Source organism: Scyliorhinus canicula, chromosome 14 (genome assembly GCF_902713615.1).
Source record: "Scyliorhinus canicula chromosome 14, sScyCan1.1, whole genome shotgun sequence".
NCBI lineage: Eukaryota > Metazoa > Chordata > Chondrichthyes > Carcharhiniformes > Scyliorhinidae > Scyliorhinus > Scyliorhinus canicula.
In genome coordinates this window covers 83,705,654-83,730,314 of record NC_052159.1, presented here as the reverse complement: position 1 = coordinate 83,730,314, position 24,661 = coordinate 83,705,654, and the positions used below count along the sequence as shown (strand labels likewise).

The 24,661-nt window shown below is 41.5% G+C and overlaps 1 protein-coding gene across 1 annotated transcript; it reads right to left on the bottom strand.

Annotated features, from left to right (window-relative positions):
• Positions 1-976: 976 nt before the first annotated feature.
• On the bottom strand, positions 977-24,649 carry tmem126a (transmembrane protein 126A). The gene is made up of 5 exons (XM_038818575.1): positions 24,544-24,649; positions 24,013-24,128; positions 10,446-10,639; positions 6,800-6,914; positions 977-1,301 (listed from the first exon to the last, which is right to left on the bottom strand). The coding sequence occupies exons 2-5, from the start codon at positions 24,117-24,119 to the stop codon at positions 1,103-1,105; spliced, it is 615 nt and encodes a 204-aa protein (XP_038674503.1). The 5' UTR covers positions 24,120-24,128; positions 24,544-24,649; the 3' UTR covers positions 977-1,102.
• Between the last annotated feature and the right edge of the window lie 12 nt (positions 24,650-24,661).

Here is a 24,661-nt window from a genome sequence, read left to right as displayed (position 1 = left end):
CAAGCAGCCTTGTAGATGAACGGGGGCATTGAGAACAATTTGATGTCATCGGGCATTTGCACGGGCAAGTGCATATAATTGCAGCCTGTAGTGTTAACATCTTCTAAATAAAGTTCTACATTTTGGTTGAACCTCCAAGGCCTGCAGACTCTTATCTTGATTCCACCACAACCGCAGTTTTGCCTATTAATTTAATCTTAAATTTATCTTTCCAATGTTGGGTTTCTATCTACACTAACAATAGTGCCTATCTTTGTGTAAATTTGGTTATGTCTGTCTTTCCCATCATTTAATTAATATGGTGAATAGTTGAGGCCCCAATACACACCTTTGCAGGATACCACTGAACAATCTCTTATGAAACTTTTATCAACTGCTGTTTGGAAGTCTGCATAAATGATATCGATAGCATTCTCCGTAACTTTGTCACTTCAAAAAATTCAGCCTGATTCGTCAGATATAACCTAGCCTTTACAAATCTATGCTCCCTCTTTCAGATTGACTTCACTTTAAAGAGGTTCAGTCACCCTACCCTTAATTATAGACTGCACCACTGATATAGCATTTATGGACTTTATGGTAAAAAGGAAGAGATTTGTATTTACATAATGCGTTAAATTCCCATAAACAGCAATATGATGGTTACTAGTATTTTTTTCAATGGTTGGTTGAGGGGAAAGTATTTCCAGGACACCAAGAATAACTTGCTTTTCTTCAAAATAGTCATAAGAACTTTTACATGTACCTGAACAGACAGAGGAGGCTTTAGTTTAAAATCTCATCCAAAAGAGAGCACCTCTGACAGTGCAACGCTCCCTCCGTAATGACACAGGAGTATCAGGCTGGATTTTTGTGCTCCAGCCCTGGAATGAAACTTGAACCTCCAAAAGTGCAATCAACTGAGCCACAGGAGGCACTGCCACAATCACAAGATGCAAAAATAACGACTGTAGATGCAATAACTCTGAATTTGAACTTGTTTGGTAGCGCATTAATCACTTTATTACTCAAATTATTAAGTCACATAAGAAATTCTTAATTCAATAGTGATGAATACATGATGCTATGTTGCCAAGTAATGGAGATTTTGTTTTCCTGTATTTTATCCATTTAGTTCAGGATCTGTAAAAGTTGGGAGTGCTAACATTTTCATGTAAATTGCATAGTGCTTGGAACTCAGATAGACTCCAAAGAGAGCTTGAAGGATGAACACAAAACTCAGTTTCTTCATAACTGGCTGACAAACAGTAATCCAGAATCGTATTATATTCCCCTTTTGAGGCATAGGGGCTGTATTATACCTGGACAAAAGAGAGTAAAATGCAGTTAGATACAAGTAATACACTTATGAGGGCATGGTACATTTAAGTTTAATAAGATTTAGTGATTTCTCAGTTTGGAGGATTGATATTTTTTTTCTTTGAATTAAGTTCTGCAAGGAGAAACCTTTTGCAGCTGTGGCCCAGATACTTAACATAGCCATTGAGATGTTACATATGATCCTCAGAACACGTGGCAATAAACCAAATCAAGTAACTTCAATGAAGCCCCTACACATAATTTAAGAACGGACCACTCCCTTCTTTCTTTTTCCCAAGAAACAACTTGCAAACAAAATGTATTTGATGAGTTCCTCTGATCTAGCTCATGAAGCCGGTTTGTATTCTTTGTGCATGGGATCTGGCTAAATTTGCACTGAATCATTTAATCCTCCTATCATGCATCACTATGATAAACAAATCCCAACTCCTTATACCTCAGACAGTGTGTATCCTATCCTTCTACCTGGTATGCTTTTGTTAATGGACCAAGGGGTCATCTGGACTCGAAACGCAAGCTCTTTTCTCTCCCTATAGATGCTGCCAAACCTGCTGAGATTTTTCAGCATTTTCTTTTTGGTTTCAGATTCTAGCATCTGCAGTAATTTACTTTTATCCAATGAATAAGCTGGGCATATCTGCAGTAAGTGTCTTCGGCTTGCACAAGAGTTTGAGTTGGCAAACATTGCAGGGCATCAGGGAGGGTTGGGGGTTGGGGGTTGGGGGGGGGGGGGGGGATGGGAAGAGTTAACTGGACACCTGGGATGGTGGTGTAATGATTTGGGTGAAGGGAACTTTAAAAATCTAAAGAGAAAGGATGAGCCAATGGAACAATGTTGTGTTGTAGATAAAAATGAGCATATGGGGCAGGAAACGACAAAGAGTTGAACATTAGTTGCGCACCAAAAAATTAGGTCAATTCACAGAATAGTAGTTATTTAAAAAAAAATTAAAGACTCTTTATCTGAATGCGTGAAGCATTTGCAACAAAATGGATGAACTGAGGTACAAATATAATTAAGTTATTTAGACTTGATTGCTATTCCAGCGACATGATTGCAGGGTCTTCAAAATTGTGAAATAAATATCTTAAGAAGACTGGTAGAATGGAAGAGGAGTGGTCGCCCTTATAGTACATAAGAAAATGAGTGAAATAGGATATGGTGTCAGAAGATCATGAAGTAGAGTAGAGTTCCGTATGGGTGAAAATTGGGAATAGCAAGAATCGGAAAACACTGGTGGAAATAGTTTATATGCCCCCTTCATTGTGGTTATACTGTTGGACAGAGTATTAAATAAGAAATGATTGGAGTATGTAAACCAAGGTGATGTAATAATTTGGGGGGGGGGGGGGGGGGGTTAATCTTCATATATACTGGGACAAGGGTGGTCTAAAAAATTGATTTGTTGAATATTTTGTGATAATGTGTCCTGAAGCAATACATTGTGGAACCGACTAAGGATAAATAATTATTAGATCTCATATTGTATAATAAGGGGAGGTTCATTAATGGTGTCAGTAAAAGATCCACTGGGAAATGATCATTTATACCATTGAATTCCTTATAAAGTTCTTAAGCGCATACTCCAATCACAAATAAAAATCTTAAATGACATGAAAGGGGAGAATTGACTATAGTGGTTGGGTAACTAGACTGAAGGTTATGGTGGTAAATGAATAGGGGAAACATTTGCAGTAACAATTCAAAATGTTCAACATTCCATTGAAAACTCATCTGTAGCTCACTTAGAAAGTTAAAGATAGTATTAGATTAACAGAATAGGCTCAAATGTTTCAAAGAACAATAGCAAGCCTGAGGATTGGGAGTATTTCAGAAACTAGTAAGGGCCACAAAAAGTTGACAAAGGGAAACATCAGTCAATGGGAAAATACTGGAATTTATTAAGGAAATCTTAACAACACGCTTGAAGTATAATATGATTAGAACAATTCATGATTTTACAGAAAGAAAATTCTGTTTAACAAATTTATTACATTTTTTTAAGGATGTAGAAAGTTGATGAAAGGAAACCAGTAAAAATAGTATACCTGGATTCCAAAAGGCATTCAGTAAGATGCCACACAAAAGGTTAATAAACAAGATAAGGAATGGGGTAATATATTAGCATGGATAGAGCATTGGTTAAGGAAGAGGCAAAGAGTGGGCATGAACAGGACATTTAAATTGGCAGCCAGTGAATAGTGGGTGTGTTGCAAGGATCAGTGATGGGGCCTCGGCTATTTAGAATCTGTTTTAAGTGACATAAATGAAGAGACAAAGATAGGTGAAAAGGTAAGTTGTGGGGAGGACACATGCTGCAAAGAGACATAGACAGGTTAATTGAGTGGGCAACAAGTTGATAGATGGAGCATAATGTGGGGATGTGTAAAGTTATTCACTTGTAGGAAAAGCAGAATATTTTCAAAAAAGGGTGTGAAACATGTAAACGTTGATGTTCAGAGTGACTTGGGTGAATTTGCACAAAAAAACACAATGTTAGCATGCAGGTACAGCAAACAATTAGGAAGGCCAATGGCATGTTGCCCTTTATTACAGAGGGATTGGAGTAAAGGAATAAAGAAGTCTTGCTTTAGTGAGACCATGGGCGAAATTCTCCGCCACCCGGGAATTGGCGGGGGCGGGAATCGCGCCACGTCGAGCGGCAATTCTCCGGCCCGCGATGGGCCGAAGTCCCGCCGCTGGGAGGCTTCTCCCGTCGCCGACGTTTGAACCACCTCTGGTGGCGGCGGGATTGGCGGCGCGAGCGGGCCCCCGGGGGGGGGGGGGGGGGGGGGGGCGATCAGACCCCAGGGGGTGCCGCTACGGTGGCCAGGCCCGCGATCGGGGGGTGGGCGGGCCAGTGATGTGGGGGCACTCTTTCTCTTCCGCTGCCGCCATGGTGAAGGCAGAAGAGAATCCCCCATCGGCGCATGCGCGAACCGGCGAAGGCCTTTCAGCCAGCCCGGGCGGCGGGCCTCAAAGGCCGCTGGTGCTGGTTTTCACGCTAGTCGGCGTGGTGCGAACCGTTCCGGCGCGGGCCCGACGCCGGAGTGGTTGTCGCCACTCCCCTACGCCGGGACCCCCCGCCCGGCCGGGTAGGGGAGAATGCCGCCCAAGATCTAGAACACTGTAGTTTTAGTCTAAAAAAAACGATTTATGTCAGAGATGGTACAGCAAAGGTTCACTAAATTAATTCCTGAGATGAGGGAGTTGTCCTATGATGTGAGGTTGAGTAAACCTGGTCTACATCTTGGGAATTTTGAAGAATGCGAGGTGATATCACTGCAACATACAAGATTCAGAAGGACTTTGATAAGGTAAATGCTGAGATTGTTTCCACTGGTCGGGGAATCGGAAACATGGCACAGTCTCAGGATAAGGGGCTGATCATTTAGGATTATGGGGCGAGGAAGGTACTGTACTCAAATGGTTATGAAACTTTGGAATTCTCGGCCCCAGGGAGTTGTAGATGCTCCATCGTTGAATACATTTAAGGTTGGGATAGACAGATTTTTGGTCTCTTAGGGAATCAACGGGTAAATGGATTTGAAGCCCAAGGTCAACTGTTACGGGCCAGGATTTAGAAAACACCAAAGTATATTATGGAGTTCACCTGACCTATAACTGTTTATTGATTTTGGTTACGATTAGCATCTAACATCTGAGCCTGCCTTTCAGATGTTATTCAACAGTTTTTAGGCGCTTTCAATCAAAAAACAAGCTTTATTCTACACATTTAGTTAACGTCTGTATAAACACACAGTAAGAATTATCAACTGCAAACATAAAGGCCCCACACAGCTAGAGTAATCCATGTATAACCCTTTAACTGTTCCAATTCAATAACAAGATCCCATAAACGAAAAACCCCTTTTTACCAAAACAGCAGCTAAGTACTTCTCTGTCTTGAGTCCACAGCAGCCAAATGTGAAAACAAAACTAAAACTCAGTGCCACAAAGCAGCTCCAAAACTCAAAGCAAAAATAAAAACTCAGAAAAAGCCACAGCCCAGCTCCACCCACACAATGACATCACTGAATCCATGTGATAAGATAAAAACATTTCTCAAAGGGACACTCCCATGTCACAACCATGATTGCACTGAATTGCAGGGCAGACTCAAAGGATCGTAGTCCTGCTACCATCTCTTTAATTTTTTAAAATAAATTTAGAGTACCCAATTCATTTTTTCTAATTAAGGGGCAATTTAGTGTGGCCAATCCATCTACCCTGCACATCTTTGGGTTGTGGGGACGAAACCCACGCAACACGGGGAGAATGTGAGAACTCCACACGGACAAGTGAACCAGAGCCGGGATTGAATCTGGGACCTCGGCGCCATCAGGTAGCAGTGCTATCCACTGCGCCACCATGCTGCCCTTACCATCTCTTTAATAACGGATTCTAGCACTTTCCCACCAACAGACATTAAGCTAACTGGCCTATAGTTTCCTGCTTTCTGTTTCCTTTTTTTCTTAAACCGGTGTTCAATTTGTAGATTTCCAAGCTTCTGGGACTTTTGCCACTTTTAAGATCTCTAGATGCAAGCCGTTGGGTCTGGGGAGGTTTGTCAGCCTTCAAGTTCCATTAATTTCCTCAATTTTTCTCTTGCAGCATTGATTGTTTTGAGTTCCTCCCTCCCTTTTGCCTCTTGATTTTCTAATCTTTAGATGCTCTTGGTGATGGATACAAAATACTTGTTCAAAGACTCTACCATTTTCTTGTATCCCAGTCTCACCCTCTATGGAACTGATGCTCACTTTAGCTACTCTTTTCCTTTTCATATCCTTGTGGAAGCTTTCACTGCCTGCTTGATAGTTTTCTCTTGTATCCCAATTTCACTTTTTTTAGTGACCCGTTGCTGATTTCTAAAAAATGTCAAAATCTCCTGGCCTATCACTAATATCTGCAGCTTTGTCTTTCGGTTTAAAATCACCTTAATTTCCTCAGTAAGCCACACTGCATCCATTTGATAGACTTTCATCCTCAATGGAATATATCTTTGTTGAGAGTTATGAAGCATCTTCAATGTATGTGACTGCTTCGTTACCTCCTTCCCTTTTAATCTGTTAACCCAGTTCACTTCAACCACCTCTATCTTCATGGAGTGTAATTGTCTTTAATTAAGTTTAAGACAATAAAAGCTACTATGATGTGCAGAAGATTTTAATGGAATTTAATTTTCTGATTTGGGTCATGATATCAAGTAACGTACTTTGTTTAGTTGCAGGAATTTATCAATAAAGTATGCATAGTGAGTATCTTCATGCACAGAATATTTTAAATTTTCACTTTATTATAGAAAATCAATTTTGACATTGGGGACCTTTCTCATCAGCAATCATTACTCCCAATTTTCACTCTTTCTTTCCTCCTCTAACCCCCCCCCCCCATGTGCTTGAAACACGAGAAGTCAGTATAAATTTAAACAATTCTTATTAGCGAGATGACTATCGAGTACAGCAATATAGTCCTCACCGTGTTGCAAGGCCAGCATTTATAGGTAAGGCCAAGAGAACAGGATACAAGCATCCTCCAATCGAAGCAACTAATCCTCCTCTAACTAGGACGCACGTGGGACAGTTGAGATCACCTAAAGAAGGGAAGGCATTGTTGTTTAATTTTAAAGCCTTTTTAAAATCATGATTTCAGCTTTAATTCTAAACAGCTGCAGATTTTTTTAAAATGTATATTCATTGGGAGTTTTTCAATTTTTACACATTTTCACAAAGCAAGCAAAAACAGAAAGACAAGTACAGGCCAAAACAACAGTCATTGTAGCATTGAGAACAACAAGACCAAGTGAATCAGAAACAAAACCTCTGGGATCAAAACCAGGAAAGGATTTGGTCACCCAAAAATCAATGATCTGTTTGTCTGTGCCACCAAAGCCCACCTTCCAGCACTAACACCACTAGCCTGCAAGGGCAATCCTCACATCTCGCCAGTGTAAAGAAAATGAGGAAGAGCAGCAAGAACTGTCAGAACAAACACCTTGGATCCACCGAATACAAAGACTGGCCAACCAACTACCACGTGGGCACGCTTAACTCTCAAGAGGAATTAACTAAGGATAAAGTCTGGGCTCTACCTTCAGACCTACCCCATCTCAACATCTCTCTGAAGTGGATCACCCATCTCGTGAACTCCTGTGGCCTGCCCAAAGAGCATGATAATGACTGTAACATCGGGCCTGGCCTAGTCCAGTTCTGCCACAAGAATAAAGACATGTAAGATCTAGACCCTTGGACCACCATGTACCCCACCCCCATTCTAGGCCCATCTGATCCCATGCAAAATACAGCACTTGAAGAAACACCCTTGAGAGGGACCAGCTCAGACACACCAGCTACCACCAAAAATAGAGGATATTAAAGCCGACCTCAACACAAAGGTTCTGACAGCAGAAGAACAGTCAGAGGGAGACCCAATTCAGGATGACTGATTGACACCCCCTGAAGGGGAGCTTGAAAAACCCTCAGTCCTCACAGGATAAAACACTCTGCCTGAACCCTCAAAAGATAAGTGAAGCCAAAAGAAAAAGATTAGATCTGACTACAGGGGACCTTCCTCGAACATAGAGAGGACAAAACTAACCTTACCACTTACAGCCTCCAAATCACACCCTGGTCTGGCTCTTCTCATCCTCCTCCCCCTCCCAAAGGTACAAAGGATAAAGAAACTACACAAAACCAGATTCACATGATATAACTGTATTAATGTAGGATAATTGATTAGGCAAGGCATTACCCCCAAAGAATTTACTTCCCTGCAAGCTGATGAAATAACCGCATTAATAGACATAATTATCAGAGAATAAAGCTCAGCATCACAAGGTAATCATCAGGATAAACTATCAGTCCACTGGCGCACAAAGAAATTCAACAACAAAGATTTTGGAGCTCGCAAATATGCAGCTGCTCCGGCGCTCACACCATGTGATTCCCAAACAGCTGCCATTTGATAAATACGGCATATAAGTTGTCTGTCTACTTTTTTGCTGCTAGTTTCCTCCCTCTGCATACTTTATTCTACATTCCATTCCCTTCCTACACCAGATACTGTGGTGTTTTGTTGAGTGAAGATTTTGTCATAGAGTCCAAGTTATTTAAGAATGGCAGTTTCTCTTCCTTCTCTTCCCCTTTCAAAATCTTCATTTGTAAAGATAATTGTGACTAGTTTGTTCACATAAAGTACATAATGTCAAAGTATTATCAACGTTTTTTTTTTATTCGTTCATGGGACGTGGGCTGAGCCAGCATTTATTGCCCATCCCTAATTGCCCTTGAGGGGGCAGTTATGAATCAACCGCGTATCTGTGGATCTGGAGTCACATTTAAGCCAGACCAAGTAAGGACAACAGATTTCCTTCCCTAAAGGACATTAGTGAACCAGACTGGTTTTTTCGACAATGGTTTCATGGTCATCATTAGACTTTTAATTCCAGATTTTCATTGAATTCAAATTTCACCATCTGCAGTAGTGGGATTTGAACCTGGGACCCCAGAGCATTACTCTGAGTCTCCAGTTTACTACTCCAGTTGCAATACCACTATGCCACTGCCTCCCCAACATTCTGAAGTATACCATTGAGCAGAAACTGAACTGGACTAGCCATATAAATACTGTGGCTACAAAAGCAGGTCAGAGGTTAGGAATCCTGCAGTGGGTAGCTTACCTCCTGACTCCTCAAATCCTGTCCGACATCTACAAGGAACAAGTCAAGAGTGTAATATTGCTTGGATGAGTGCAGCTCCAACAGCACTAAAGAAGCTCAACACCATCCAGGACAAAGCAGCCCGCTTGATTGATACTCCTTCCACAACATTCAATCCCTCCTTCACCAACAAACAGTGGCAGCAGTGTACACCATCTCCAAGTGTTTTTCAAACTTTTTTTCCAGGGACCCATTTTTGCCAACCTTCTGGACCCATGTCAGCCAACCATTGCGACAGATGAGCCTGCTTGGTCCTCACTATCTCACTTGCTTTGTCATTCAATGTTACATTTCTGTATGGGTTGTTCAGCAGAGGTCCTGGAGCTCACACCAGCACTGCTTTGTCCTGCTGTGGATTGTCCTGAGCCACTCTCCAGCAGGTTTAGTTGCGAGTTCCTGGCCTGTTTGTGTCTCTGGACCTCTCTTCCTTATTACAAAATAATACATTTTAAATTTTACAGTCCTGTTGCTGGTTTGCTACTGACAAAATGGAGGAATCGCAATCGCACCAGAGCACGTGATGTCAATGTTCTGGGTGCATGACCTGCTCTCTGCCCTCACTTCAGGCAGGAAGACTGCATTGAATTTAAAAAAAATCTTCTCCTGGGTCAGCGTGCTGACGTCAGGAGGAGGAGGTATTTCTTGCTGGACTCCGGGCCTGCGCACTGATGAGCGGGCACTCATGTAGCATGGCCGACATTCTGAAAAGTGGTCGCAGCCGGCATTTTTAAAAGCCTTAATTCCCGTAATATGGAATGCCACGATGGATGGCTCCGTGACTCACCCCTGCAGGTTGTGACCCAGACTTTGAAAATGACTGATCCACAAGATGCACTGCAGGCACTCTCCAAGGCTCCTTAGACAGCACCTTCCAAACCCACGACTGCTACTATCTAAAAGGACAAGGGCAGCTAATATATGGAAATAGCACCACCTGGAAGTTCTCTTCCAAATTACTCACATTCTATATTGCCGTTCCTTCACTGTTGCTGGGTCAAAATCCTGGAACTCCCTCCCTCACAGCACTGTGGGTTCCCAGTCCAAAGATGTGCAAGTAAGGTGGATTGGCCATGCTAAATTGCCTCTTAGTGAACAAAAGGTTAGATGGGGTTGCTGGGATAGGGTGGAGGTGTGGGCTTAAATAGAGTGCTCTTCCCAAGGGCTATTGCGGACTCGAGGGGCTGAATGGCCTCCTTCTGCACTATAAATTCTATGATTCTAGCTCATTACCATCTTCTCAAGGGCAACTACGGACCAGCAACACCATTATCCATAAATTATTTCTTTTTAAAAAAGTATACACACTGCTATAGAACACCTTTAATATTAAAAATTAGAATACGACTTATTTTGAGTCTTGTACTGTCGTACAAACATTGTTTTAGCAATAACAAACCTTTTACTAACCTGAAAGCAAAGGTTTTGACACAGCAGCATTATACGCTGCTATTGTTGACAGGAATGGAAGGACTCCCATGGGCAAACTGGAAGTAAAACGAGCTTGTGCAATATTGAGTATTCTTCGAAAGAAACTGTTGGCTATTAAACCAGCAAATGCCGAATTTATCCCAAGGTAGATAGGTCCATATGCAAAAAACTTTCTGTAGGGAGGAAAAGAATAATCATTACAAATATTAACTGCTGACACAAAGTATTGTACAGAACATCTCACAACTTTATTTAATCTTCATTGCTCATGAAACCTTTGAGGTGCATTAGAAAGAGCTACATTGCATCACCGATATGGCAATATTTAGAAATACAATATGTGGAAATGAAGAAATGATTTATAGGTGAGAAAAGTAGGATATTTACAGAAATGGGGAGAAATTAATAGCTGATGCACGATTATATCGAATTAACCAGAGCGAATACTGCCCGATCATGAACATGCACTAATGCTGATCCAAGAAAGGGTAGTTGATTGGAAAAACAGAAAGGACATCACACTAAATTACTAAGCCTGAGATTTGCTTCTTACTCGGGGGAACAGTTTCAGAATAAGGGGTCGCCCATTTAAGACGGATGAGTGGGAATTTCTTCTCTGAGGGCCATAGATCTCTACCTCGGAGAGCTGTGGAGGCTGAGCCATTGAATGTATACAAGGTTAAGAGTCGGATTTTTGAACCAGAGACGAGGGTGATGGATAACAGATAGGAAATTAAAATGAAGTTGAAGCCAAGATCCAATCTTGCAGCAGGGCAGACGCGAGGGGCCATATACTCTACTCCTCCATATAAGAGAATTACACTGAGACTGCTCAAACTCACTTTTTATGAGACCACTACAGTGAAAAGTTAACGTTTAACCGACAAACTCACCCGGTGTTTGTTCCAAATATTAATTTAATAATTCAGGCTGCTAATATGGATAGAATTCCACTGCAGATGTGAATTATCCCCATTGGCATTGACAAGACATTGGGTAAACGGGTCTGCATCACATTCAGTACTGATTCTATTGCAACACATCTGTTGAGGGAATCCCAGATAATATGGAGTTTAAATAATAGGGCAGTTAGCACTGCTGCCTCAGTGCTCAGGGACCCGGGTTCAATTCCCACCTTGGTGACTGTGTGGAGTTTGCATGTTCTCACCATGCCTGCATGGGTTTCCTCCGGGTGCTCTGGTTTTCTCCCACAGTCCAAAGATGTGCAGGTTAAGTGGATTGGCCATGCTGAATTGCCCCTTAGTGTCCAAAAGGTTAGGTAGGCTTACTCGGTTATGGAGATTGAGTGGGGGCATGGGCCTAGGAAGGATGCTCTTTCAAAGGGGTCAATGCAGACCTGATGGGCCAAATGGCCTCCTTCTGCACTGTAGTGATTCGAGGATTCTATGAAATCAAATTAATTCTTATCCCTAGAGGCGGGAAACCCCTATCTTGCTATTCCTAACTAGTAGCTTATTCAAGTCAGACTATTTTAATTCTCTGTGATAACTGAATTCCCAAATTCACATGAACGCTCCTTTTTTTCTGCATCCTTTAGGAATATTCTATCAACCTGCTTCCTGAGGTAATTTTCATATTCTGGGGTGAGTCATGTTTCTGCAATTCCTGTAATAATATCATGCTAATATGCATGACTAAATTAAACATTTATTGAAAATACTATGATCATTCCACTAAAGAAATGTTTTAAATTCATTTACGGGATGTGGACGTTGCTGGTTAGGCCAGCATTTATTCCCTATCCCTGGTCGCCCTTCAGAAGGTGGTGGTGAATTGCCTTCTTGAAACGCTGCAGTCCTTGAGGTGTAGGTACACCCACTGTGCTGTTAGGGAGAGAATTCCAGCATTTTGCCCCAGCGACAGTGAAGGAACGGCGATACATTTCCAAGTCAGGGTGGTGAGTGACTTGAGGGGAACCTCCAGGTGGTGGGGTTCCCAGGTATCTGCTGCTCTAGTCCTTCTAGATGGTAGTAGTCGCCTGTTTGGAAGGTGCTGTCTAAGGAACCTTGGTACGTTATTGCTCTGCAGCTTGTAGATCATGCACACAGCAGTGTTAGGTGCTGGAGGGTTTGAATGTTTGTGGAAGGAGGAGCAATCAAGCGGGCTGCTTTGTCCTGGATGGTGTCAAGCCTCTGGAGTGTTGTTGGAGCTGCACTCATCCAGGCACGTGGAGAATATTCCATTACACTCCTGACTTGTGCCTTGTAGATGGTGGGCAGGCTTTGGTGGGGAATCATGAGGCGGGTTACTCACCCTAGGATTCCTAGTCTTTGATCTGCCCTGGTAGCCACAGTATTAATGTGGCTGGTCCAGTTCAGTTTCTGATCAATGGTAACCCCCCACCCCTGCCCAGATGTTGATTGTGGGGGATTCAGCGATGGTAATGCCATTGAATGTCAAGGGTCAATGGTTAGATCCTCTCTTGCAGGAGAGGGCCAGTATCTGGCACTCATGTGGCGTGAATGTAACTTGTCACTTGTCAGCTCAAGCCTGGATTTTGTCCAAGTCTTGCTGCATTTGGACATGGGACTGCTTCATCATCTGAGGAGTCATGAATGGTACTGAACATTGTGCAGTCATCCGCAAACTTCCCCACTTGTGACCCAATGATGAAAGGGAGGTCATTGATGAAGCAGCTGAAGATGTTTGGGCCTAGGACACTACCCTGAGGAACTCCTGCTGTGATGTCCTGGAGTTGAGATGATTGACCTCCAACCACCACAACCATCTTCCTTTGTGCCAGGTTTGATTCCAGATAGAACATAGAACAGTACAGCACAGAACAGGCCCTTCGGCCCTCAATGTTGTGCCGAGCCATGATCACCCTACTCAAACCCATGTATCCACCCTATACCCGTAACCCAACAACCCCCCCCCCAACCTTACTTTTATTAGGACACTACGGGCAATTTAGCATGGCCAATCCACCTAACCTGCACATCTTTGGACTGTGGGAGGAAACCGGAGCACCCGGAAGAAACCCACGCACACAGGGGGAGGACGTGCAGACTCCACACAGACAGTGACCCAGCCGGGAATCAAACCTGGGACCCTGGAGCTGTGAAGCATTTATGCTAACCACCATGCTACCCTGCTGCCCTAATAAAGATAAAGCCAGATTTTCTCCTAGAATTGCTTTATTTTCTTTTACTGCATGGAAGCCCACTGAACATTCTCAAAAACTGAATGTTCAAAATTGTGTTTCTGTTGCTCAAGTAATGCTTTCACGATGTATTCTGTGTTGATGAAAAACTTGTCCCATGTTCACCTGTTGCTGGCTACTTCTGAAAGCATTTTCTTCTAACAGTGCTGTGTAAACCTTGAGCAAGAGCCATAGTTGTCTTTATAACCTGCCGATGAGGGTGCTCCAATGCAGAGGAGGGGAAAACTGGGGCCGAGAAGAACATCATTCATAAAGATTTCATATTCTTTGGCTCACACACATTCCTTAAATGGCTGCAGTGTTGCTAATGCAAAAACAAGACAACAGGTAGGGAGGAGAGGGAAAACTTCTGACCTGCCAGGAAAAACAACCGAAGAGCAAAGGAGGAGTCATCAGATGAAGCTTCAATAGCCCTTTAACGAAAGGTACTCTATTCTGTTTCAGCAGTTGTCTATACAGGGGTGCTGTACCGCAGATAAAATATAATGCAGCAGTGTGTGTTTGTAAATGAAATAATTATAAACTATAATTTAAAGGAAAATGCGGCTTGGGAGTAGACTCACCGAGGTTGTCGTTTTTCAGTATTTAAAATGAGTATATTTCCAAATTTTAGAGATGGATTTAAGGTTAGGAATTTCATCAAAGATTTTTTTAAAATCAATTTTGAGGTGCAACTAAAAAAGCTACAAAGAAACCATCTCGGGTAGGAATCTCATGAGCTTTAGAGTTTACAGCTTGGGATACTTTTGTATGATATTTGCACCCAAAGCAACACCATAGCCTGCTTCAGGAATAGGATAGGATAAGTACTTCTATATAGTAATTGAGATACCTTGACTTTTGTCAGAACTCAGCTTTGCAGTGTCCTTTTGGTTTATGACAATTGTCTGGTTTGTCCCCATTCTAGAAAGGCGAGTTTGTGAGCTGAATTAGTCCCTAAATATTAGATAAACAGAAATTTTCCTCCAGGCTTCCTGAAAGGCAAGAGAGAACTTTGTTGCACCTCTCTCTCTCGAGATCAATTACATGTTGAATGGAATCAGAGAAGTTGTATGTACTTTTTGTAGAAGCTATAATAATGAAATTAACGCGAAGAACACCCCCCACCCCCATATTGAAGAGGAATCATGTCCTAGAAATGTATGGATGTGCAGCAATTAAAAGCTGAAAGGAAAAATCATTTCAGGGATTTTTCTTCCGTAAACAAACTGCCCAAAGTTGAGGATGAAAGGAAGGATGAGATATGTTGACCTCTTGTGGAGCCCTGGTAATAACAAATTTATAATTGTTGGCATTTGATTTCTGAATTTTATCAGCCTCCAGTTCCAATTGTAATAGCTCATGGATTTAAAAAAAAAATCCTCACAGGTTTTGTAGTTTAGAAAATTCTAGTAGGTAGCCCATCATGCTGGTGCTACCTCTTCGATTAGAGTCCCGTTCCCTTGAAAATGTTTATGTTCCTTTTAAAGTGCTTCTATTCCCTTTTTAAATAAGTTTGCTTTAGTGACCATGTTATTGCTGATTATGTTTGAATGACCCTCTGAATATATATTTCCCCTTCCATTCTTCACTATGATAATCCCACATCAGAGTGCCCATTAGTGATTTGTCAGCCCCTTGAAACAGTCTTTTACTATTTATGTGGTAGTGTTTTATAATCCATGAAAACGCAATTACAATAAATTGCAAGCATTCTAAGCATTGTCTGGCATCTTTGAATTTGTCTATATATATGTTTCTGGAACATATCTCTTCATTCACCTGAGGAAGGAGCAGTGCTCCGAAAGCTAGTGTTTGAAACTAACATGTTGGACTTTAACCTGGTGTTGTAAGACTTCTTACAATAAATTGTGTAATGGTTAATTGTTGGGTGACGAGGATCCAAGCCTGCTCGGTATTCTATCATGCGAGATTAAGATAACTAAACTTGCGTCAAGAATTTCAAAGGAAAGAATGACTGTATTTATATAGCACCTTTCACAACCTCATTATGCCTCAAAATGCTTGCAGCCAGTGAGGTAGTTTTGAAGAGTAGTCACTGTTGCAACGTAGGCAGCTGATTTGTACACAGCAAGGACCCACAAACAGCAACTTGCTAACGACCAGATGATGTGTTTGTGTTTGCCGTTGAGGATAAATACTGTTCAGGGCACCAAGAGATCGTCCCTGCTCTTTTGAAATAGAGCTATGTGATCTTTTAGTATCAGTTATCACATTACTCTGATAGGTCGATAGTGGGACCAGGGATCGGTATTGAGACCCTTTTGGTAATATACTAATGATCTTGGACTGCAGGGGACTATTTCAAAGTTTGCGAATGACAAGTGTTCTTATTCTTAAATTGCTGCAAAGAGAAAAAGCATGGAGTTACCATACACTTTGGTTTCTTCAAAACACAATGGAAAGTTTATTCAGGAGATGTTGCTCCAACAAGTCCAAGAGGAGAACCTAAAGACCCTTGTATACTCTGCTGACGTTACTCTGTATCACATGACATTCCACCAGATGTATTACTTAAACACATAACACCTCCTCCCTTCTTTCGTACAAATGACAACTTACCGTTTAAACAACAAACCCAATTAAACATTAAATGCATTACTTTGCAACATGATCTTATGTTGCAATCTAGTAAGACAGTCTATCAGGTAGCTGTTTGCTTCTTTTGGGTTGTACTCGATCTTCTATAATCTGTCGAGACCTTTGAAGTGTCTTTTTCTTTTGGTAATACTTCTTTAGAAACAGAATCTGAATTTATTTCTGTGTTTGGCCTCTGTTTAGAAGTGTTATTGCTTATTTTCTGATGGAAATACTTCCTGGAATGTTTCAGCGATTTTACTTTGAGAAGCTAATACTTGGTCAGAATGATGCCGCCAAACCTTCTCCTCATCCGTCTGTATGGTATATGGTACTGGTCCTGTTTTGCTAGTTATCCATTTCTCAATTGTAGTGTAGCTTCTTGCTAATACTCGCTCTCCTTGCATAAATATTCCCTTTTTAGAGTTTTGTTGACGTCTAGCAATCTGTGTATGTTGTTGTCGTTTGACAATCTCCAGTATCAAAAGATCAAACTTTGTTCTTGGCTTTCTTTTGAAAAGCAGTATTACTGGTGAACTGTGTGTCATTGTGTAATGAACTCCAATTGGCTTTATTGGTTGGCCAATTGTAGTATGAGCTCCCTCAATGATAGCTCATTGAGGAGGCCCATATAATCACCTGTGTAGGCTTTGTGAGCAGTCTTAAGTTGACTGGACTGCTAGCAGCACTGTTTGTAGCTGCTCCTGTAATATCGTTATTGTAAATAAATATTGGTGTGGTGACGGAACTCCTGCCTCCCGTGGATTACTACACATTGCCTGTGCGGTGTTTCAGTATGATATCAAGAAGTAATTAACTCATCTTGACAACGTACTTTGGTCCTTTTGATGTCTTGATTGAGTATTTAAGTGACTGTACGAATCACTTGGCCAACCCATTTGCGGAAGGATGGTGCAGAGCTGACTTGATGTGTCCATACCATTTCCTTTTAAGTAGTCGTCAAATTCCTTGGAAGTGAACTGTGTTCCCTTGTCACTTATGAACTGCTTGAGTCTAGCAAATCTCACAAATATTTCATCCAACTTCAGAATAGTTTGTTCTGCTGTCATGGGTTTCATTATCACTACTTTTAGTCATTTAGAATGTGCATTTGTAATTAAGAACAAAGAACAAAGAAAAGTACAGCACAGGAACAGGCCCTTCGGCCCTCCAAGCCCGTGCCGACCATGCTGTATGTCTAAACTAAAATCTTCTACATTTCCTGGGTCCGTATCCCTCTATTCCCATCCTATTCATATATTTGTCCAGATGCCCCTTAAATGTCACTACCGTCCCTGCTTCCACCACCTCCTCCGGCAGCGCGTTCCAGCCACCCACTACCCTCTGTGTAAAAAAAACTTGCCTCGTACATCTCCTCTAAACCTTGCCCCTCGTACCTTAAACCTATGCCCCCTAGTAATTGACCCCTCTACTCTGGGGAAAAGCCTCTGAGTATCCACTTTGTCTATGCCCCTTATAGTTTTGTAGACCTCTATCAGGTCGCCCCTCAACCTCCGTCGTTCCAGTGAGAACAAACCGAGTTTATTCAACTCCTCATAGCTAATAGCTCCTCATAGCTAATGCCCTCCATACCAGGCAACATCCTGGTAAATCTCTTCAGCACCCTCTCTAAAGCCTCCACATCCTTCTGGTAGTGTAGCGACCAGAATTGAACACTATACTCCAAGTGTGGCCTAACTAAGGTTCTATACAGCTGCAACATGGCTTGCCAATTTTTATACTCAATGACCTGGCCAAAGACGACAAGCATGCCTTATGCCTTCTTGACTACCTTCTCCACCTGTGTTGCCCCTTTCAGTGACCTGTGGACCTGTACACCGACTGTCAATCCTCGAGGGTTCTACCATTCACTGTATATTCCCTACCTGCATTAGACCTTCCAAAATGCATTACCTCACATTTGTCCGGTTTAAACTCTATCTGCTATCTCTCTGCCCAAGTCTCCAAACGATCTAAATCCTGCTGTATCCTCTGACAGTCCTCATCGCTATCCGCAATTCCACCAACCTGTGTGTCGTCTGCAAACTTACTAATCAGATCAGTTACCAATCAGATCAATGACTAGGAACATGTGTTTCTCAATTGACCTGGCAGTGGAGTGTTTCTTAGTTTTGCACATGACTGACACTGCCCTACTTTCTCTTCGATTTGAGCATCTAATCCTGCCCACCAAAAATAACCGTGTCAGTTCTTTCATCCTCACCACACCAAGATGTCCCTTGTGTAGTCGGTCAAGGATTTATTTACGCAAGCACGGAGAAATAATCACTCTGATTCCCCATAGTAAAACTCCACTCTGGAGTGTCAAATCTTGTGATGTAGGACTAGAGGTCTGGATTTTTACAATGTGTCCTTGTTCCTTTTAGGACCAGTCCCCTCACCTTCCCCATCACTGGATCGGTTCTTGTGTATCACTATGCTTGAGATGAAGTCACAGGTACACTATCCATGTGAGACATATAGGACGTTGAAGAAATTGCCCTCTGGTTCTTTCTCGATTTGTGATGGCAATCTTGACAAAGCATTAGTATTTGCATGTTGTCCGATTTACAATATTGAATATAGTAGGTATGCGCCAATAATTTCAAAGACCACCTCTGTAACCCACAAGCTGCTAAAGGAGGAATACCTTTATACGTCTTGAAGATTGTCATCAAGGGTCGATGATCTGTTGAGCGAGTAATATGATGTCAATAAAGGTAGTGATGAAACCTTCTTACTCCAAATATAATACTCAACACGCCTCTTTTTCAGGCTGAGCACAATTTGTTTCTGTGCTTGTAAGAGTTTGTGAAGTGAATGCGAAGGCATTGTATGAGACAACTGCGCCAAACCCAGATGGTGATGTGTTGCAAGCAAGCTGTAACCTCATCTTGGGATTGTAGTGAACCAATAGCTCGGACTTCTTTAAGGTTTCTTTTAGCTCTTTATGTGCACTTATTCATTTTTTTTCCAGGGCCAAACCTGTCTCTCTTTATGTGCACTTATTCATTTTTTTTCCAGGGCCAAACCTGTCTAACACATACCAAAAGTGTGTAACGGTTTCAATAGTGTTGCTTAATTTAGAATGAATTTACCGTAATAGTTTATTCATCCCAGAAACCTAAATTGCCTCACATTTTTAGGACATGGCGCTTCTAAGATTTCTATCACCTTTTTTGGTTCCTTGTGCAAGCCACCTTTACCAACGACGTGACCCAAGTATAGAATCATAGAATCAACAATTCGGCCCATTGGTCTGCACCGGCTCTTGGAAAGAGCCCCCTACTTAAGACCACACCTACACCCTTTTCCCGTAACCCCACCTAACCGAAGGGCAATTTAGCATGGCCAATTCACCTAACCTGCACATCTTTGGACTGTGGGAGGAAACCTGAGCACCCGGAGGAAATCCACGGAGTCATGGGCAGAATGTGTAGACTCCGCACAGACAGTGACCCAAGCTAGGAATTGAACCTGGGACCCTGGAGCTGAGAAGCAACTGTGCTAACCGCTGTGCCACCGTGCCGTCCACAGTAGTTTATGGATGTCTTGAAAAAGTCACACCTTTCCTATTCAACTCCCAAGATTATGGTTTTGTAGACGTTCCAGTGTAGCTTCTAAGTTCTTAAAGTGCTCCTGTTCATCTAGATAACATTACACACCATTGAACCCACCCAGAATTTGGTCCATGGAGGTCTGAAATAGAGCAAGTGCAGATGTTATCCCAACCTTTGTGCGACACAATAGTGGGTAAGGGTTGTGATTTTTGCAGTCACATTCATTTGTAAATACACATGATGGATCTATTTTACTGAATTTCTGACTTTCAGAAAGTTCAGCAAATAAGTCTTCAATCAGTAGCAGTGGATAGTGATCTACGCACCATCCATTTATTGTTGTCTTACAATTTCCACATATCCTAACTGAGCTATCTCTTTTTAGTTCAGGGACTTTTGAGGTAGCCCAATCACTTGTGGTAACAGGTTCAATGACTCCTGTTTGGACTAGTCTTTTTCTAGTTCTACTTTTGCCCTGAAGGCAAATGGTATTGTTCTGGCTTTGAGCCATTTTGGTGTATTGTTTGGCTTAATTTTGATGAGATGGACTTCAACTCCTGTCATTGAGCCCAGTGAGTTTTCAAACACCTTTTTACGGTTTTCCAGCAGTTGCTGTAGGAATTCTTTGAATCAACCAGTTGATTCACCGCTCCCCAGTTGCTCTATCAATGAAGCAGGAAGGTTTCCACGGACAATATGGAGAGGCAAGTCCACTGTTTGTCCATTTACTTGCACTTTACTAGAAGGTATCCTTTTAGTGGCACAACCTCTGCTGTGTACATCTGTAAGATAACATTTGATGGTTTCAATGGCAGATGCTTTAACTTCTTGGTTATAGGTTGTTTCCGGTATCAATGATACAGCCGCTCCTGTATCCACTTAATTTTGTCTTACTTATCAGGTTTAGGAAATGCCAAGAAACGTTGTTGATCACCTCACACCAACAAGATGCCCTGGTTTCAGATCTTGGGAGTTATTCTGAGTGTCTAACTTATGCACATCAATGGCATTGTTGTACTCTTGCAGGTTTGTTTTTGGTGTACTACGATCTTTGCTCCAACTCCTAGCTGTGAAGCCTATTTTGCTGCTAGTTCCATTGATGTGAGAATTTCAATTGCTGATTTAGGAGTTAAGGCATTTTCAGTAAGCAGATTTCTCCGAATAGTTTCATTGTTGTGGAGTCTGCATATCTGCCAATCACAAAGGATGTTATTTAGTGTTGCACCAACCTTGTAGTGCTTTGGAGGGCCAGGAATTGTAAGATGCTTTCACCTTCTTTCTGACTACGGCAGTGGTACTGAAACCTTTCCGCAATTACAAGTGGTCTAGGTGAGAAATGCCCTTTTAGAATCTTCTTCAATCATTGTAGATTTGTTTATGGATGGATTTAAGTTTTGCAGTAGCATAAAGGTTCTACGTCCTACTGAACTGAGAAATATCGCAACCTTAAGGTCCTCTGGTAGTTGATTAGCTATGACATGTTGAAATCTCTCTTCATACGAATTTCAAGTTTCACAGTCTTCATCAAATGCACCCATGGCACCACCTTTGCTCGCCATTTTGCATACCGGCTCCCAGGATCTACACTTCAGCCTTCCTCCCTTCTCTTTTTATTTTATGCATGAAGCAAGAGGTCTCCTAATCCACAATGAAAAATAAAATTGTTTTTTTTTGCCTGGACTATAGTTTGTTTTATTTGAGTAGTAGTTGCACAGAATCGGACAGACTTTTGAATCCTCGTTCTTGCAGTCCATTTCACTTCACCACATTCATGGTCTCTGCAGCTTAGTCTACCCATTTTAAGCAAGTTTTAAGCAAGTAAGCAAGTTTTTTTTTTTTAAAAACTGTTCCGACACTCTCATGGTTGTACTTTTTTTTTTCAAACCTTTCTGCATTGGCGGTTTTTCCCTCGATCTGATGTTTGAATCTGGTCCCAAGAATCTTCTCATTTGGTCTTGTCGACAGTTTTAGTGCCTCACTAGTTTTCTCTTGCCTCAGTCCTCGTTGCCAGCTTTCCCTTGTTATGTTCTTAAGTCGCCTCAAAGGAAAAAAGTATGGAGGTGCTTGGGTTTCTTCAAAACATGATGCAAGGTTTATTCAGGAGATGTTACTCTTACAAGTCTAAGAGGAGAAACTGTTAATAAAGCATATATAATCCTGGCCTAATATTGAGTACAAGAGCAAGGAGGTTATTCAGAACTTATACAGGACACTAGTTGGACCTCAGCTGGAGTATTGTGTACAGTTCTGGGTACCGCACTATAGGAAGGATGCAAAGCACTGGAGAGAGTGTGGATGAAATTTACAAGAATGGTTCCAGGGATGAGAAACTTCAGTTTTGAGACGAGGTTGGAGGCTTTGGGACTGTGCTCCTTGGCAAAAGGAAATTTGATAGGGATGTTCAAAATCATGAGGGGACTGGACAGTGTAAATAGGGAGCAACTGTCTCCATAAATAAAATGATTAAGGACAAGAGGGCACTGATTTAAATTGATTTGGAAATAAAGGTGATGTGAGAAAAAACATTTTCACACAGCTAGTGGTTCGGGTCTGGAACACACTGCCTGAAGTGTGATGGAGGCATGTTCAATCGGGGCATTCAGGCATTAGATGGATAGAATAGTGTGCAGGGGTACAGGAAAAGTCAGGGGAATAGCACTAAGTCATGATGCTCCTTTGGCGAACCAGTGCAAACATGATGGGCCAAATGGTCGCCTCCTGTAAAAGTTAAAATAAAAATACAATTCATTTCTGTGAATCAATATGACATTTCTTTAATGAAGGAATTGAGGTAATACAATGAGAGCTATCCACCATCCCTGGCTATACATTCAAAAAAGAGTACAGTGTTTGGAGAAAATATAGAAAACAGGAGCAGGAAGATGCCACTTGGCCCTTTGAACCTTCTTCGCCATTCATTATGATCATGGTTGATCATTCGATTCAATAGCCTCACCCCACCTCTTCTCTTCCCCCCCCCAAAAATTATTTGATCCCCTTCGCCTCAAGTGCTCTTTCTAACTACTTCTTGAAAACATTGTGTTTTGGCCTCATGCACCATTCTGTGATAACGAATTCCACAGGCCAACCACTCTCTGGGTTAAAAAATCTCTCATCATCTCTGTCCTAAATGGTCTATCCCATATCCTCAGACTGCGACCCCTGGTTCTGGACACCCCCACCATCGGGAGCAAACTTCATGCATCTACCCTGTCTTGTCCAGTTAGAATTTTATAGGCTTCTATGAGATCCTTCCCCTTGTTCTTCTGAACTCAAGTGACTATAATCCTAATCGATTTGATCGCTCCTCATACATCAAATCTCCAATACCCGGAATCAGTCTGGTAATCATTCTCTGCACTCAATCTGGAACAAGAATATCCTTCTTCAGATAAGGAGACCAAAACTGCATACAGTATTGCAGGTGGATAAATGTGAGGTTATTCACTTTGTTGATATAATTCTTATTGGCAGATAAAAATACTTTAATGTTTCTTCCATTTGCATTTCACTCTTTTAGGTTTGCACCACTGTCAGGGTTGTAATTGGTACATTGCCCAATAGACTGCTGATTGAGTGTGCCTGAACAGTAAGTGGAGCAAGTGATCGGACTTCTGAAATATCAGAGCCAAGTCAAATTCTATCCTCTCCTTGCATTCACCTGCACGTAATTTATTAGGGACTACTTTAAAATGATAAAGAATAGGAACCTTGCCTGATTCTCTCCCCCACCCCACCTTCCATAACCTTATTGGACTGCAAACAATAATGATACCCTTAATTCAGCACAGCAAGGGAGTATTTTTGATAGGATGGCCAAAACATTTAAACCATGGTAGAGGCCATTTTACCGGTTTTGAATCCCCAACTATTAATGGAGAAAATCAATTAATAAATATTTTGAAGACATCGTATAAACTCAACTTCATTGCTTTCTTTTACCTGTAAATATGAGCTAATTTTCTGATTGTGAATGTTTGTTTTAAAATTGGCCTTGTGTCACCTTTATAGATGCTTGTTTTAAACACGTGCTTCATTTGGAGGCTTTTATTGTCACTTGCGTAGTGAAGTTTCATTTAATTTAAACAAATGCAAACTGAAAGTTCTTCATTTAAATTCTTTGGTTGCACTTTTAAAAAATATAACACCACTCACAGGAGTAGCAATTGCACTGTACAATAACAATGTTAAATACATAAATCTGCATTATGGATGAAATGTATACCTGTCTAATTCTGGAAGCTGTTGAAACCGTTCGAGAAGCATTTCCATCACATTTGGGTTGGGAATACTAGGTTGTAGATCTTGTGTGAGTAATGTATTATCTGCCATTCTCGAAACCTGGAACAATTTCGGATTGAAAATTAGGTAATCCAAAATACATTGTTACACAAAAGTATCAAACCATTACTATGAAACATGGCCAATACGTAGAATTTGGATGAATAAAGTAATTAACTGCATCAGATCTGATTTTGATACGTCCAGTTCTTGGCAAAGGATAAGTGTGGTGGTAACATTTTCAATATATTGGTAAAATTACACCAAATAAAATGTTACAAAAATACGCAGCAGGTCTAGTGGTAGCATCCGTGGAGATGAGAGTGAAAGTGCATTTCGCAAATTAAATATGAAACACCTAAACTTGACTCTCTAACTTAGCTGCGAACAAGTATAATAGTTGCTCAGTAAATTGTTAGAAGGAAAAGAATTGCACAAATTTGCAACACATTTATGAAACTGATGTTTCTCAAACCTTGTCTCTCTACATTAGGTCAACAACAACGAGGACGCAGACATGTTGATCACCTGACCAGAATTTTCCCCTTTCACCCTTGCCTTGCCCCGCCCCGCCCGGGTGCAGTGACGGAGAT